General features: G+C 41.2%; 1 protein-coding gene across 5 annotated transcripts in view; it reads left to right on the top strand.

Annotated features, from left to right (window-relative positions):
• Astn2 (astrotactin 2) overlaps nucleotides 1-18433 on the top strand; it is an 848095-nt gene that overhangs the window by 388492 nt on the left and 441170 nt on the right. For 4 of the 5 annotated variants that reach the window (XM_046451532.2, XM_046451529.2, XM_046451528.2 and 1 more), the window contains 3 exons: nucleotides 11767-11851; nucleotides 12458-12532; nucleotides 13281-13418. In XM_046451532.2, coding sequence (XP_046307488.1) covers nucleotides 11767-11851; nucleotides 12458-12532; nucleotides 13281-13418 — 298 coding nt within the window. The remainder of the gene's footprint in view (nucleotides 1-11766; nucleotides 11852-12457; nucleotides 12533-13280; nucleotides 13419-18433) is intronic. The other variant, XM_046451531.2, reaches the window with a different exon arrangement.

Genomic DNA, 18433 nt, shown 5'->3' with positions numbered 1-18433 from the left:
CAAGTAGGTGCCTAAACAGTCTTCTTCTCTTCCTGGAATTCTAAGTGAGAGCTGTTTTTATTTCACTTCAATCCTATTTTTCTGCTTCACCCTCTTTATTATTTCATTCTAATACTATTCCCTAAACTCCCAAACCTCCCGCAACTACCCTGTTCCCCAGAGAGATGCTGACTTCAAGAAAGCATTTTAGAGGAAAGGTCATGACTGTAACTTGAACAAAGTTTGGGAGTGTGTTTTGGATTTCTGAATACTACCTGCTTATTTTACATAAGGGAACACTGAAGCAGAGACAGGTAAGATGATTTGTAGAGGAATCAGTGTTATAAAATATAATCCTTGATGATTCTGATTACATTCAAAACTGCCTGTGTTGTCTCATTCCTTTACTAAGTTGTCATTTTTCCCATTTAATTTTTCTTTGCCTCCGATTCCCTCTCACCCTCTGATCTCTCTTTCATTGATCTCATCCTTCCCATGCCCAGGCTCTGCTTTTCCCAAGGAGTGGAATCAAGGCAGATCTGCTGCAAGAAGCTCTGTAGGGTCTGCAGTTGGATCTGCAGTGGGGGGTTGTACCAGTAGATCCAGGGGAAGTTAAAGCAGGAAAGGTAAAATGGAGGGAGAGACTGAAAATAGGGTCATTAGTGACAATAATGTTATAGTAGTGTGCACGGACAATATCAAGGGCCTGAACAGGGCAATGACAGTAAGGAGACACAGGAAGGAAGGGTGCTAAGTGACACAGGAAATGTAGAATAGAAGAATTCAGATACTGAAGGTAAAAAATAATAATAAAAATAGGACCCAGTTTCTGAAGTTTGGAAAGAAAGTAGTGTCATGACTTGTAAAGATGAAGTCATATATGTTTGAGATACCTCACAAGCTTTTGCTTTTCTGATAATACTGAACAGCGAGCACAGCTTTATACTGTCCACAACTCTAAGCATTTTGTTTCTCCTTGACACACTTGTAGGTGGACTGAAGTAGGCAGGATTCGGCTTCATTTGACTCTAAGCTTAGGCTGAATCCAGTTATGATCCACACAGCTCATCCTCCCTGAATCAGCCATTCCTTGTGGGTATTTTTCTTATGACAAGAGGCAAGAGTACGAGACTGCCGCAGTCTGGCTGGGCACAAAATCACGAGCCACCACACAGCTTGTTGATTCAAACAGCAACTCTTTATTCCCGAACTCACACCAGCCGTCTACAATCACATTCTGGGGAAATCCACGTTCTCTGCCCAAATTCACCCCCACTGGGCTTCTGTCTCCCAAAAAATACTGTTTGAATCCCGTGAGAACTCAAGGGGAACTCAGGCAGCAGGATACGCCCTATTCCCAGCAGGAATAACCTTAAACCTGGAACCACCCTAAACCCGGATAGTCCTAAACCGGGAACACCCTAAACCCAGATCCACCTTGGTCCTTGAGCAAGGTCACCTACATGCAATGTCACTGCAAAATGTCCTATTTTCACGAGTCCTTCCACTAAGCAACATGGGGTACGCTGGCAAGGAAATTGTCATACCTACTTGGCTAATGGCTCCCAGCACGAGACAGAAAGCCTAGCGGCACAAGTACACTTCACACATTTCATATCATGTTTTCCACCATCTCATTGGCCAAGCCAATCAACATACTAAGCCTGAGGACAAAGAGTAGGAAAGAAATTTCCTTTTCACAGTCAGCTGTGGCAAAGATATTCATGCATAATACTATTACAGGGAAATGAATACTAGGAACCAATAATCCAATCTAATATGGGATAGTAAGTTTTCCTTTAGCATCCCCTTATCTCTCATTCTTGTGCCCTTTTCCCCACTCTCTTAAGACTTGTCCTCTTGAAGAGCTAACACAGAGTTTGGGAGTAGACAAACAGATCTGGGCTTGGATGTTTACTCCTCTGATCACAACCTTGCACAACTTCCACTCACCGAGTCTCAGCTTCATGTTACTTAAAGTGTAGTCTGTAAAATCTCCCTCCCAGTGTTGTCATAAATACCAGAAATCATTTGCATAAGATGAACCTGTAGTTGATGCTTAGTGAGCTGTAGTTTTGATGCTACCTTGAAAGTCAGTTTTTTCATTGACTTTCAATGAAAGTCACCTTTGCATTGCTGTGACAAAATACTTGAGAAAATCAACTTAGAGGAGGAAACATTTATTTTAGCTCCTGGTCTCAGAGGCTTCAGTCCATGGTTAGTGGGTTCCATTTTTATAAGTGTATGATGATGCAGAACATCATGGTAGAGAGGGTATGGTGGAAAGAGTTACTCACTTAATAGCTGGGAAGGAGAAGGAGGGAGGAAATCGGGGAGAGAGACAGAGGAGAGAGATTGAGAGGGAGTGAAGCATATCTAGGGAGAAAATAAATTCTTCAAGGTTACACAGGCAGTGACCCATCTCTTTAAACTAGGTCCCCTCTCCCAATAGTACCACCACTAGGGAACCAAACCTCCAACACAAGAATTTTAGGGGACATTCCAGATTCAAATTGTAACATTGTGCCTCTGGCCCCCAAAGGCTCATGCCCATGTAACAGTGCAAAAGGAATTTAGTCCCTACCCAAGAGTCCTCAAAGTCTCATCAGTTCCAGCATTGCTCAAAAGTCCCTGATTCAAGAGAAACCCTTAGTTGTGAGCTCCTGTGAAATAAAAAGAAAATAACACACTTACAACAAGCAAAGGTGGGAAAGGCAAAATAAACATCCCAACTCCAAGAGAAAGGAATAGGAGAATACAAGATAGGATTGGACCCAAGCAAGGACGGAACCCAGGAGGGTAAAATCCTGTAGCTCCTTATCCCTCACCTGGGGCACCTGTGAGTTTGAAAGGGCACAGGTAGCCCCTGCCCATGCCATGGATGTGCCCCTTGCAGCCCACATGGCCTGTTCTTGGGCTGGCTCTGCTTGTTGCCTGCTGGTTTCCTGGGCAGACATTCCATGCTCTTGACATCTCCAACATCCTGGGGTCTCTACGGCAATTTTGGCTTCATTCTGATGGCTTCACATGTCACCCTTTCAAGGCCTGCCTTCAGGACCCCAGACCCTGCCACACATTGCCTAACCTCCCCAGCCTTCCTTGGAATCTGGAGGTCTCCATGGCCCCATAATACTTGCATTCTGCAAGCCTATAAAACCAACACCGCATGGATGATGCTAAGGTCTCCTGCCATTGGGAGCAATAGCCAGGTTCCTGTGAACAGGGCTCCAGCATCCTCTAAGTGCCTGGATGGCTGAACATGGTGAAAGGGAACCTGGAAGATAATTCCCCAGGCAGTCCCATGGGAACAGGGTACCCTGGGTATGCTTTTCTTAAAGCAGAGTCTTTGGAAGGAGTTTAAACTTTATGTCCTTGCACATGTGATGGGTGATAGGTGAGGTCTGGCCAACTCCTGAGATGCCTGCAAGGTGTCTTTTATATTGTCCTGGTGCAAATTATCAGTTTTTATTTTATATTTTAATGACAACCACTCCCTCTTTGGCTCTACTTTTACTTACACTTTTCTGGTCAAATTGCCAAGCTTTTCAAATATTCCAGTGGATGTCTTGCTCCCAATTCTCACTCTAAGTCGGCTAAACACTGCCAGTAATACCCATGATACCACCTGAAAACTGCTGCCTCAAAATTTCCTTCACTAGTTTAATTAGTCCATCACCTTTAAACCCAAGCTCACACAAAGTCTCAGGGAATGGAAAAAATATATAAAGGTTCTTTGCCAGAATGTAACATGTATTGCCTTTATGCCAACTCACAATAAAGTCCTCATTCCCATTTGAAACCTCATCAGCACAAGTCTTTGTTTTCCACATTCCTATTAGCATTCTGTTCTTCTGAGCTCACAACAGATTTGTCCACTAACCTCCACTTACAACATTCTAAGGCTTCTCTATCCTGCATCTTCCAAAGATTTCCAAATTCTTCTCACAAACCAGTTCCAAGGGCTTCTGAACCACTTCTGAAAGTGAAGTCAGCAACAACTCCACTTCTCAGCACCAATTTTCTGTGTTCATCTGCTTTTTGCTGCTATGACAAAATACCTGAGAAAATCAACTTAGAGGAGGATACGTTTATTTTGGCTAATAGTTTCAAAGATTTCAGTCCACGGTCAGCTTATCCCATTGCTGTGGCCTGTGATAAGGCAGAACATCAGGATGGAGAAGTTGTAGTGAAACAGAGCTGCTCACTTCTTAACAGCAGAAAATCAGAGAGTGGGAAAGAGCAAGGAACGGGGGACAAAATAAATCCTTAAAGATCATGACCACCTCTTCCAAATAGACCCTACCCCCTGAAGTTTCATCTCTTCCCAATATTGACACAAGCTGGGGTTCAAGACTCCAACACATGTGCCTTTGGAGGACATTCCAAATTCAAAGTACAACACTACTCCTTGGCTTATCCGTGCTAGTAGAAACTCAATTCAACCACCCAATATTATATAGGTATTATGAATTCAAGACAGTCCTCACATAAAATTATACATTTGAACAGGGAAAATTGAGGAGAACAAGACATAACCTTTAGTTTTAGAGGAACTTTAAAAGCAGTAGGGTGAGAATTTAAATGCACGGAAATCCAAGGTCCCTGCTTTTGTTCCTAACCCTCAATGTTTAGCACATAATAATGGTCAAATTAAATGCAGATCTCCTTGTTATTGTCCTTGTGATTCTGATTATTGCTCGGATACTTGTAAATGGTCTAAATGACCATGAGCTTTAGATCTCATTCTATGACCGTGGGCAAGGGATTAGTTGAGTTTGAGTTTCAGTTTCCTTATTTTACAATGAGAGCATTTGTACCTTCTTCTAAGCACTTGTCATGAGTGGGACCTGCCATAACATATGTCAGGTATCTTCCATCATTGAGAGCAATAAGCGGGTTCTCAGTAATGTTATGTCCAGTCCAAGCCTCCCCGACCGTGTGCCTTGGCCCTGAGCTAGATCTAGCAATACATAGGCAGAGAGGCCCGGAATGGCCCATTCAGAGTCAGAACAGACCAGGATGCTGTGCTTATTGTTCTGAAGGCCCAGAGAAATGTCTTTGCAAGCCACAGGGACAAGAAGAGTAAATGGGAAAGTGAACAGCAGGCTCTGTGTCTGGCCTGTGATGATAAGTGATGACTGAGTTGGAAGCAAGTGAAAATGGAATCATAAAAGGATGACCGGCTGGGAGGAGGGGAGCCAGCCAGCCAGGCGGGCTTGGGAAGGAGGCTTTGCACCTATCCAGCACTCTCAGACAGGCTGTGAGCACCTCTGAGCTGTGGGGAGCAGGGGAGGCAGCAGGCCCCTATCTCGTGTCTGCCTGCACCTCCTTCAGCGGGATGTTCCATGGACACAGGCAGCAGATGTTAGTGATTCTGGAAGGGTGGAGAACATTCTTGGGTATGGTCTCACTTAAAATGCCCCAAATTTACAGATTTTAAAAAAAAATGTCCCTTTGGCTTTGTAAAAGGCATACCTTGGTATTATGGTTTGGATATGATGTGTCCCCCAAAAGCTCCTGTTAATGTAGGAATGTTCAGAGGTGAAATGATTAGACTGGGAGAACTATAACCTAGTTAGTGGATTAATCCACTGATGGATTAATAATTTGAACTGCTTTCCTGGCTGATAACTGTAGGCAGGTAGATTATGGTTGGAGGAAGTAGATCACTGGGGAGCATGCTTTGGGAGGCTATATTTTGTCCCTGGCACCTTGCTGTCTCTGCTTCCTGGCTGCCATGACCTGAGCATCTTTCTTATGCCACTCCCTTTCACCATGATGTTCTGCCTTACATCAGGCCTGCAGCAATGGAGTCAGCTGACCATGGGCTCAGACCTCTATAATCATGAGTCCAAAATAAACTTTTCATCTTCCAAGTTGTTCTTGTCAATATTTTGGTCACAGCAATGAAAAACTAACACACTTGGATTTTTGAGACAATCTTTCAACCTAAGCACCTTTTTTTCCCATTAAACTAAGATGCTGAACTGGCTCTCTAACCCAAGAACAATAATAAGAAATCAAACCACCATTCATTACCTTTTCAGCAACAAGAAAAGTGCCAAAGAGTATGCTGAGCCTTTTCAAACATGTCTCTTGAACCTTCCAGCAATGTATGATGTCGTCCTTACTACAGATAAAGAAAGAGGCCCAGAGGAAAAGGAAGCAGCTTGATCAAGTTTGTTCAGGCTCTGAGGGCAGATCCGGGATTTAAATCCAGGATAAAAGGATCCACTGTCTGAACCATTTTATCACATTGGCCTTAGATGGTGAGCAGGGAGGCACTGACCACTTGGCGGTGGCTTAGAAGAGCACCATATAGGATGAGCCCAGCTTGTCCATTATGAAGGGGTTCTGTTGTTGTTCTCCAGGAGTTTATAGGGTGACAGTGCATGTAACATAAAACGAGAACTCAATAAATGGGACCTGGGAGACGGAAAGAGTAAATATCTTAAAACCAACGCAGTTCATGTAGAGCTGAAGATACAGAGTCTTAGGAACCAGCATGATAGAAATTCACTTAATTGAATTCCCTTATGGAAACCACTTTAATGAAGAGATTAAACTTTTTTAGGTCTGCATTATTAACCACATATAAATGTATGTTTTTAATGTGCTTAAGGATATTTTAAATTCATTTAACTTTTTTTATAGTACCTGCTTGGAAATGTAATATTCTCATTATAGAAAGATTAGAAATGTCATAGGAGCACAAAGAGCAAAATTTGCTAGAAAGGCTTCGAAGTACACTGAAGGATTAATATCACCAATGCAACAGAAGGAATACTGGTTCTGGTGGCCAAAGGCCCTGAGTTCTAATCCTGACTGAGACAGAAGCCAGTCCAGTGATTTGGTCAAATCCCTTCAATCCCTTAACTCTAATATTCCCTTCTGAAAAATAAAGCCAGAAAGATGAAAGATGAACTAGAGGACCTTGAAGGGCGTTTTCTGCTCTCATATGGAATAGAATTCTGTTGTAGACATTTTGTGAGCACTTATGTTTACAGTCCACATTTTCCTAGCAAATACCTTTCATGGATGGAAGTTTCTTGGAGTCCTTAGCAACATCATCATTATTCTAAATGAACTCAGTCTGAGTTCATGACAAGTATAATGTATTTACATATTAACTAATTTGTCCATCCATCCATCCATTCATCAAATGAGTTGCCTACTCTTCATCAGGTACTATACTCTTCATTGAGATAAGGATGATTAAGAAAATGTTTCTGCAATCAAGAAGTTCTAGTTTAGTGAGGGAAAGGGCAAATAAAAATCATTTCCCTGGCATTAGGCATTACTATTGTAAAATATGTTCTCTCACTTATTTACCTTTTGTTTACGGAATGCCTGCTGTGTACCAGGCATTGCAGCAGATACTGGGATGAGATAGTGAACCAGGTAGGTGTAACACTTTCTGTAAAGGATCTTCCATTGTAGTGAAAGGGGTTCACAGTCAGCATGCTGTCCCAGGAGAGCTGTTCCTTGACAGCCTGGCTGCCCTGGGGGTGCAGAGACAGAGCTAGAGAAAGGAGTCACCAAGGAAAGGGGTTAATAACCCTCATCTCTGACTGTTAGAGCATCTTAGAGCAGGAAATGCTTGGTTGCAAATAGTGGAGAATTAGCTGAGTCATAAAAAATAGGAAATGTGAGTCAATAAAGCCAGTAGCTGTGGCATTGATGGAGATCTTGCCATAGATACCCAGCCCACTGCTAAGAATGATTTCAGCTGTGGCTAAAACTGTGTCCAGAGAACAGAAGTTAGGGATTCAGAAAGGCAATACAAAAAACTGATTCTTGGTGTGCTCAGAAATGAAGGACATCTAATATAAACTTTTGGTTTGCAGCTGAGAAAACTAAGGCCCATAGAGAAGGAAATTACTTGTGTCCCTAGAGTTAATATGTGAACATACACCAAAACCCTGGGGCCATCTTGGAATTAAAGGAAAAGGGGTGGAAACTAATTTATTAACCATGAACTCATTGTCTACCGGAGCTGTGAGATATACTTTTCACTATTATAATTTCTTCTTCCATCAGTCCTGTAACATAGAGACATTACTATCACTTCCATTCTAGATATGAGAAAACCGGAGACCAAAGAGGTGAAGCAGCTTCCCCAAGGCCACACAACTTCCAAGAGAGAATGTGAAGACTGAACAGCAGTCCGTCACCTGTCCCCAGCACTTGCGGGCTTTCCCTTCTGCCTATTTCCTGTTCTCCAGGCAGCCTTATGGGGATTCCTGGGATGGATACTTCTCATTTAAAAAATACAAATTTGTTGAATATTGAATGACAGTAATTAATGATCCATTCCTAGTCAAGAAAAAGTTGTTTAGTGAGCACACATAGGAAATGAGGAAAATAAAAATGTAGCAGGACCTTTTTCCAAACAGACTTTTTATTGTCACCAATGTTCCCAAAAATGAGCTGTGCCTTTACCTTGAAGAGCCACTGATAGAAGAGAGGAACCTCAGCCTCTGCCCTTTCTATGACAAAGGAGCATCCTCCCTGCCACTGGAGCCTGGCTTCCTGTTCTGTTGCCCACAGTAACCATTTTACCTCTCCCATTATGAATCATGAGGTCTGCGGCTTTTGGCAGATCATAAATCAGTCCTGGGAGTCTCGAGGACAAATCCCAGGACTTTTAATCTTTAATATTAGACGTATTTAAGGTGGTGAATATTTCATGAAGGGGCGGTCGCATTTTAACACATCGTTAGTGACTCCCACCCCACCCTGCTTGGTAAATTACTCCCATCCAAATTCAAGGCCCTCAGCCCTTTCCCTCCACTTTCCTTAGCTCAGGAGTGGTCTGTCCAGTGGGTTGCACCCACCTACAGCACTCCCACCTTTAGAAGACCTCAGGTTTTGGGGTGGAGGCAGGGTTATAGAGAATATTCTAGCCTGGGGCCAGCCCCCTCACAGTTCACCAAGTACCCAGAGAAGAGGAACCACAGATTACTCCAGTCTGTCGCTCCTTCTGTCTTTCAACAGTCTTGTCATGAATACTTCAAAGACTCTCTCTGACCCCTTCTTCACTCCATATTCTGTTCGACTGCCATTTCAGTTCAGCTACTATTTATGAACCAGGCTATTTGCCAAATACTTTCTAGGTGCTGAGGGTACAAAGATTAAACAGCACTGCAATACATAAACAAGCGAGTTTTTTTTTTTTTTTTTTTTTTAAACACTAGAATGCCTTATATAAGATCCACTGCATTACATTTCTAGTTCATCAGTGAAAAAAGGAAGGTTTTTTTTTTTTATGAACACGACATTTTGAAATTAGATCTGATGTAGTTTTCCCATGTACATATATGAAAACAACATAATGAATCCCACCACCATGTACCTCCATAAGAATGGGACTGTAACGAGAATAAGATGTATTCACGCTTGTGTGATTATATCAAAATGAATTCTGCTGTTATGTATAACTACAAAGAACCAACAAAAGAAACGAGAAGCTATTGGCAATAGTCGTAGAACCTGCATTACCTTGTTTGTTACTCGTTTCAGATGTACAAGGTTGAGAGAATCCTGAAACACAAGCTGTGTCATTGCAAGTAACACGAGCTTGTTAGCACCTGATTCAGTCTCCACATCCTCATCAATGAAACAAAGATGATGGGAGACTGTTTTTTTCCTGAGACCTGCATAAAATAAGTTTACATGTTATGAATTAACATGATGATGCTTTCTATTGTCATTAATTTTGGTACGCAGCAGCAGAGTGTTTATATGTTGTTTTTTTTTTTTTTAATTATAAAGAGAAAAAGAAACTCTAGGGAAAATGAAAACTCAAAAGTCCATAAATACCCCATATTCAACAGTATGTTTCCATGGACATAATTTGAAAATTCTTGGGTCGGGCCATCAGAATCACTGCAGGATGGAAGGGTTGTGAGTTCATTTGTGTATGTGTGTGTACATGTGTGTATTTGTCCATGTGTGAATTGTGTGTATGTGTGTGTAATCACCAAGGAAAGGAAGTAAGGCAGTTTGACAGCAATAGTAAAAATTTACCAGAGCCATGACAATTAATTACTCACTCACCTTACATTGTTGAGTACCAACTCTGCTCTACACAGTAGGCTGAGCCAGCCATCACAGTTCCTACCAGCACTTCCCAGGATGAGTTCCACAGAATGTTGATCCTATGAGTTGTTCCACCAGCAAGCGCCTCAAAGTAAAAAGAGGTGGGGAAAACTGTATGCATCACCCTCATGGAGAATCATGTTCCACCAAGGGTATAATATTTGCCAAAGTTATTTATATTTTTTTTACAGAATCTATTTTTTGGTAAAGCATCTGTGAACATTCCACAAATATACGACGGGGTGGGGGGGGACAATAAGTAAATGATTTAAAAAAAAAAAAAAGATTTCCCTCAACTTGAGAAGTACACAGTGGAGCAGAAATTATTAACAGAGGACAGGACAGAGAGCTTCAGAAAACTCTTTTAGTATTTCAAACTGTAAAAATATACTAGGAAATGGGATATGCACTAGCCAACTGAAATGAACTTGGCCAACAGGAGAATAAATTTCAGTGTGGAACACCAGCAAGCATTCATGCCACCAGAGACAGACATGGTCTGGGTTGGGGAGTGTGAATGGGTAGATGAATGTAAGGAAAAAAAGAGATTGAATGAGAGGAGAAAGAGGACAAGAGAGGAGATGGGAGGGGAGGCTAGGAAAATTGTGTGACTCAGGTTTTTTTCACTGTGACAAAATACCTGAGGAAAACAATTTAAAGAAGTTAAAATTTATTTTGGCTTCTGGTTTCAAATGTTTCAGTTAATGGTCAGCTGGCTCTATTTTGTTCTGGACCTGTTATGAGGGAGTACATGGTAGAAAGGCATGGTGGAGTAAGCTTCTCACCTCTTGTCAGGGAAGAAGGAGAAAGGGAAATGGGCCAAGGACAAGATAACTCCCCAAGGGCATGCCTCAAAGGACCCACTCCATTCAACTAGTCCCCAAGTCCTCCCATTTGCACCACCACTCCATAGTCCAGTAAAATTATGGATCTGTCAATAGTTTGATCCAATGATGCTGGATCATTTATGAACCAGTCAGCTCTGAAGGCTCTACCTCTGAACACTGTTGCAATGAGGGCCAAGCCTTCAACATTTGAGCCTCTAGGGGATATTTTCAGATCCAAATGATACAGAAACAAGCTACAATTTTTAAAATAAAACACCAAGACAAAATACATAAGACCAGGAGACCACAGGCAAATAATTGATTTTTTTTTCCTAAAGAGGAAGTTGACAGTTTCTTGAAGGAGGAGGTGGTGTGTGACTCAGGGCTTATGGATGATCAAGTCTTGCTCATTCGGGTGGAGAGAATTCAATTTTTGTTTACATACTTAAATAAATATATATTTTAAATAGATACGTATTATCATAATTTAATTATTTGGAAACTGACCCTTCCGTTTGTAGTGCCCTGGTCACTGGTCACTTCCTGTTTCCCTCATCAAGTTGGGAGGGCCTTGAGCTACCAGGTTGCACCTTTGGTCCCTGTGTCTCCAGTGCTAAGCTGAGAACTTGGCAGCATGGGTGATGGTCTTATTGAATGGATAAATGAGTGAGTGAACAAATGAATGCACAAATTGATACATTTTTCATGAACCATGGTGGTCCATGATCCAAAACAACCCTTTCTTTATGGGTTTTTCTGAAACTATCAGTTTACTTTATTTTCCAGGAAAGCAAGGAACCAGGGTAAAGCCTATTTTGAGAGGCAGCATTTCTCACGATTCCTTTCTGTTTGCTTCCAGGAGAGTGCAGCTGTCATGAAGGCTATGCCCCCGACCCTGTTCACCGACACCTCTGTGTGCGCAGTGACTGGGGACAGAGTGAAGGGTGAGTGGCACAGGACATTGAGAATAGGGCAGTGGTAGACCTGTCCCTACCTCCTCTGTTGTGTTACTGGGTGCCCAAAACCTCCCTAAGGAAGAATACTTTTTCTATTAGAGATGTCCTCCCGAAAACCCCAGTGGGAAGCAAATCCTACTTTCCCACTGAATCACATTTTAGAATTAAAGGTACATGATTGATGAATCTTCTAGAGCACAAAGGCTGGCATTTAAATGACCCCTCTAAATAAGAAGTGATCAATGAAAGCTTTCTTACATGGACTGAAGAGGAATCGGGTTTCCTCACATGCACTCAAATATGGGCAAGTGAGAGCTGGGGATATAGCTCAGTTGGTAGAGTGCTTGCCTTGCATGCCCAAGGCTCTGGGTTCAATCCCTAGCACAACACACTTACAAAAAAAAATCAAATATGGGCAAATGAATTTTTATGTAAGTGCCGAGTCCTACAGTAAAATGGAGACACTCCTTAGTAATATAGAGGCTTTGTCCAATAATTACCTCTGTGGAATTTGAGCACTTGTCCAGATACGAATTCTGCTTGCTACTGACTAATGTTATCTCCGCTGTTTTTTCTTTCCCCTGGTTTCCACAGACCTTGGCCTTATACGACACTTGAGAGGGGCTATGATCTGGTGACAGGGGAGCAAGCCCCTGAAAAGATTCTCAGGTGAGTTGACAATCTTATTGGGGTGTTATAATGGTGAGGAATACAGAAAGGTCTCTTAAGAAGTATAGTCATGCATCCTTGGACTATCGATCCTGGGCACCTCTGAGCTGCCCTGAGTAAGGGAGAACTCTTGCTAACACTAATGCACCTTCACAGTCCAGGTCGCTACGGGAACCTAATTCCCATTTGTCTGGCATCTAGATTTATAGATTTCAGGTACCTGAACTGGAGGAGATATTGCTGATTATCTATTCCAGTGTTTTAAAAAATGTTCTATTAGCCATAGAATCTCATATGAAACAAAAATCTCATATAAAACTTTAATATTTAAGCAGATAAAGACATAGGGAAAATTAAATGGAAGTACTGGGACTCACACATTGGTTTGAAATGATTCTGAATCCATGCTCTTGGCCCGTAGGCCAATCTGCTCCTGATGACTTGGCAGTCACTTGTGAAACTCCTACTGGGTGTAGAGACTGTGGGGAAACCAGAGCCGAAAGAGTCCCTGTCTTCAGAGTTGACTGTTTACCCAGGAAAAGAAAACTAGAAATGAAAAGCAATGCATGAGCGAACTGATAAACTGATTTAAGAAATGACCATTCAAGTTTGTGCCTTCAGGAATATAAGGGTCCAAGTTGGGTGGAGGAAGGAGAAAATGCCCTAGAAGGGATAGGAAGAGGGGCCCCTGTTTTCTTTTTGCTCTCTGCTTCCCAGGGAGTTCCCAATGGAAACTCTTACATTACAGGTCTACTTTCAGCTTGGGCCAAGGCCTCTGGCTTCCTGTGAGCAAAAGCTTTGTGGTTCCACCCGTGGAGCTGTCCATCAATCCCCTGGCCAGTTGCAAGACAGATGTGCTCGTCACTGAAGACCCTGCAGATGTCAGGTAGGGAAGTCGTCTCCAGAACTCTGTACCAAAGACTTCTTGGAGCCCTGGATGTTCCTCAGTTTCAGGATCACAGGACCTCCTGTGTAGGAGTGACCTGTGACTGTGATGGAGTCAGCTGATGGTGGATGTGAAGAATACTGTCAACTACACCATGCTCCTAAACTCCTAAAAGCACCCTCCACTGCTGGGCCTCAGTGCCACATATTGTAACATTATGGCTCTCATTTTGGGATTTTATAAAATATAAGCAAGGCTAACATTATCTCCCTCTCTTTGGGATTTTTAATGAGCTTATCATGTAAAAAGTTATTACTTGCCAGTGTTTTGGAGAGTCATGAAGGCATCAGTTTGGAGAATGGGATGCTTTCTACTGTGATTCTGGTACTGAGGATGGACTTTGGGCTAATCTAAGTGTCCAGATGTCAAATCTCTTTGTTCTTATGAAAGGATGGTGATTACATCCCTCCTTATATGTCCTGTACCTTGTAGAAAACTTCATTATAGACTTACTCTACTGTATTCTAATTACTTGTTTGCCCATCATTCTGTCCCATTATGTGATGCACTTCTCAAGGTTAAAGAAAATAACTTATTTAGCTTTTTAATCTCTGGTTCCTAGTACAAATTGGACAACTAATAAATGCTTATTGATTTAATTAACTCAATGGTCTTAGGACTGATCCTACCACTATTCTGGAGCTCTCTATTAGAGATTTTTTTTTCTTCTTCTTCCAATTTGGTTAAAGGAAACCTTCCAGAAATTTTCATGTTACAAATAATGGATTCTAGTTTTTCTTCTACATCTGCCTTTTACACAGGCTTGTAAAAGTCAACATGACCCCCCGGAGTACCACCACTCCATGCTGTCTCTGGGTCATTCTGAATCAAGACACTAACAGTATGCCCATGACATCTTGATAGAGAGCTCCTAGGACCCAGCTCTTCTACTTTGCCATATATTTATTGTCACCTGTCACCTTTCACAAGATCATCTTTTTCAATCTCTTAATATTTCCCAAAAGTGGTTGTTTGGAAAATAATAGATTAATAAAGGGGATAGCATTTAGAAAATAAAGCAATAACTACTATAACTAAGGAACTATGGTGGTTTTACACATGTATACCAGCACACACAAATTGATTCATGGAAGATTATTATTATTTCCATTTTTTATATAATTGAAGCTGACGAAACTTGAGGAAATCCTATGCTAAAGTCTCTCTGTATCACATATCACATATTGGAACAAGGAGCATCTATCTGGTTGAAAGACCATTCTCAAAGAGACTTAATGACCTTGCCTGAAATCAGCTGAAAGAAGGGTTCTGCTGGCTGTCCACAGAGTTCCATGTTGTTGACATTGCCTTCACTATTTCAGGGAAGATAGAGGACAGATGTCAGACTGTATACTGGTCACTCACTGTGGCGATGCAAATGGCTGGGTGAGAATGCTACCTCTCCCGTGTGTGAGAAACATGATCTCAGCCAAGTTCAAGTCCCTAAGCTTCCTTTCCTTTCTAGGATAAGGATGATAACAGTACCTTGCTTCTTCCACCCAAGATATCCTATATGCCAAATATGTTACAAACACTGTCTCATCCCATGCTTACATCAGCTACATCGGTTGAGGCTATTATTTTCATTTTGAAAATTGAAAATAAATAAATGAGTAAATCAGAGGCACAATTGATGCTTTTTCTAGTAGGTGACAAAGCCAGGCTTAGACCTCTGCTCTGCAAGGGTGGATAAAACATTGCATGCGTCACCATTTGAAAGGAGCTGTGCTAAACTGAGTTTTGCAAGCTGCACTAATAAACCTTGTTTGACATGGCATTGCCCAGGCGAGCATATCGTGGGTGTTCAAGGAATTAATAAGTTCCAGTCAGGAGATATGTTATAAATTAATAAATAATAGATCATAATTATAGATACTCAATAATGCTGCCTTGAAATTGCAACAGAGAGATTAGAGGAAAGACTGTGGGAAAGCACAGGCCAGGGGAGACAGGGAAGTGTTCCAGTAGGGTTGCAGAGGAAAAATCAAAGTCAATATTTTTATTTTACATCTCTTACAAAGTCTTGAGAAAGCTGGAGACCTCACTCTGCCAGAGGCAGGGCTGTCAACTATATAGACTGTGACCCTCCACAGTGACTAAATTGAACACAACTAATAATCACAAATGTTGGTGTGCATTTGAAGCAACTGGAACTTTCATAGCCTTACACTAGGAATAGAAATTAGTATGATCACCATGAAAACCTGTTGAGCAGTATGCACTGCTGTATCTAATGTAAAGTATACACATACCCTGTCACCCCTTGGTTCCACCCTTAGGAATATGCCTAGCAGAAATGAATATATATGTGCCTCAAATAATACTAAAAAGAATACTAATAGTAGGCACTCATTGTATTGCCAAGGAACTAGGAAAAAAAACACAAATATCCATCAACAAAGAAATAGATGAATAAATTAGGAAATAATCCTATGATGGAATATCATTAATGAGGAAAATGAGGGAACACAGCTATCATGCAGTACATGGATAAATCTCACAATATAATACTGAATTATGGAATCTAGTCACAAAAGAATATGTGTGTATACATATATATATAATTTCTTTTTTACATATAATATATGTATATATTTTTAAACAAATCTTAATAATTAGTAAAAACTGATGTTTGGTTGGGAAGAAAGAAAGGATGGGAATACCTTTGGGAGCTGGGGACTTTGGTGACGCTGATGACAATTGACCTCTTGATCTCAGTGGTTGCATGAACATTTTTATTAACGCTTCATCAAGTTGCACATTTTTTCCTCTATGTTGTACTTTTATTAAACATAAAGTTCATTGCTTAAAGTCATAAGATATGGAACCCAATTGAATCTCTTGGGTTCAAATCCTCATTCTACCACTCAATACAATGCATGAACTTTTCTATGCCTGTGTTTCCCCTTGAGGTTTGTGGAGATAAAAGATTATTTAAATCCTACAAGAGAGAGGTGAAGGTCAAATGACATGGTACAGGTAAAGTCCTGAATTTGGAACATAGCCAACTCAAGAGACATTGTGCTTGTCAAGGTATGTATAGTATCTAGCAGCATAGTGAATGTTTTATTCTCTTTTTCTTTTTCATTTTTTTCTCTTCCCTTTGATGAAAGGCTGCATCCAGTCAATGATGCATTTTCAAATCAACAGTATCTTGGTATTGAGGGCTTGCACTAATCCTTGTGCATACCCACACGTATACACATATGACCATTAGTATGCCAGGTCTGTGGCTTTAAGTGTATTGAATATGTTTACAGAATGAATGAAGAGTCTCATATAGGGTAGACAGAGTTCTTTGAGAGGTTGGAAAAGTTTCTGGGCAAAGGAATTAGGTGATTATTCTCAGGAGAGAGAACATTGGAAATGAACCATGAATTGCACCTGCGATCTGACTGTGTAGAGTCTAAGGTGGGAGAGGAAGGGCCAAAGAAGAGAACTCTTCTCTGATGGCTCCTCTTCTCCAGCCTTTAGCAGGAAGCTGCTGGGAATGAGGATTTTTTTGCGTTGGAGACACTAATGATGCCAGCTATAGCCACGGAGGCGCAAACCCTAGCTAAATTTCATACAGATTCCTTTCAATTCTGAAAAACTCTATCTGAGCCCCTCCTGTGTGCCAGGCACTGATCCAGGACCATAGGAGTACAGAAATGAATAAGGCCCTCCCCTGCCTTCAGGAGTCTCAAGGCTTAGCAAGGAGCACGGAACAAGAGACTGACTTGAGAGATGAGATAATAGTCACTCATGGAGAGAGCAGCACGGCAAACAACACTTATGGCTCCACACCAGGCCTTCTTCACAATTTCACCTGAAGCTGGTTCTTGTAAGAGAAATGTGAGAATAGCTATTATAGTTAGAATAATAACCATCCACAAAGCCCAGCTTTTGGAGCTTCTCAATGATTTTTCTATGATCTCAAATCAATGAAAATGAAATGGTAAAATGCTGTTAATTCCGGAAATGTTAAAAGAATAATGGAATATCAGATGCAAGCCAGCATTGCTCAGTTGGTGATAGTTTGCACATTGAATTAGTTCTAAATAGAATTAAGAATGTCTCCTTATTCTTTTGGCCTTTCCAGTCTAAGCATTGAGAATTTATTGAACACCTATTATATGGCAGGCTAAGTACTGGAGATCTAGAAGAAAAACAAGACAAGGATCTTATTTTTATTAAATGAAACAAAATCACAAATAATAAAAAGATGTACCTTGTGATAGTTGAAGAGAATGGAGGGAGATTTTAAGGCAGAGTGAAGACACAAAGGTACAGGTGATCAGACTCACTTAGAGAAGGAAGTACTCACAGAGAAGAGAATCTCTGGGTGAAATTTTCAAAGCCTACAGGAAGTTAGGAGGTTATTGTTTCTCAAAGTGTGATCCCAGGACCAGCAGCATCAGCATGATAAAGAAATATGTTAGAAATGCAAATTGACAGACTCCATCTATGGTAGATGGATAAGGACCCCCCAAAGATATTAGATTATAAACCCTAGAACTTGTAAATGTCACAATATTGGGGAAAAAAGAGAACTCTTTGCAGATCTTATTACTAAGATTCTTAGTAATAAGAATCTTAAAATAGGTCGATTATCCTGAATTATCTGGATGGGCCCAAAATACCATATCATAGCAAGTGCCCTATTAATAGAGCACACAAAGAAGTCAAGATGGAGTGAGAGCTTGGAGCCACACAACCACAACCAAAGAATGGTAGCCACCATGGGAAGCTGGCAGAGGAAAATTCAGAGAATCCCCAGGGCTGCTAGAGAGAGTATAGTCTTCATTTTGCCCAGTAATACTGATTGGGGACTTACTGTTGTTTTTAGGGTCACTCCCATTTGTGGTGATTTGTTACAGCAACCACATGAGACTAATACACCCACTGAATCAGGTATTTCAGAGTTTAGCCCAACAAACTGATTTAACAAGGTGCTTAGATGATTCTAATGTCCA

Source organism: Marmota monax, unplaced genomic scaffold (genome assembly GCF_021218885.2).
Source record: "Marmota monax isolate L192 unplaced genomic scaffold, Marmota_monax_Labrador192_F-V1.1 WCK01_AAM20220418_F8-fsc00020, whole genome shotgun sequence".
NCBI lineage: Eukaryota > Metazoa > Chordata > Mammalia > Rodentia > Sciuridae > Marmota > Marmota monax.
Note: the sequence above shows the minus strand (reverse complement) of the source record. Positions and strands in the feature narration are given on the sequence as shown.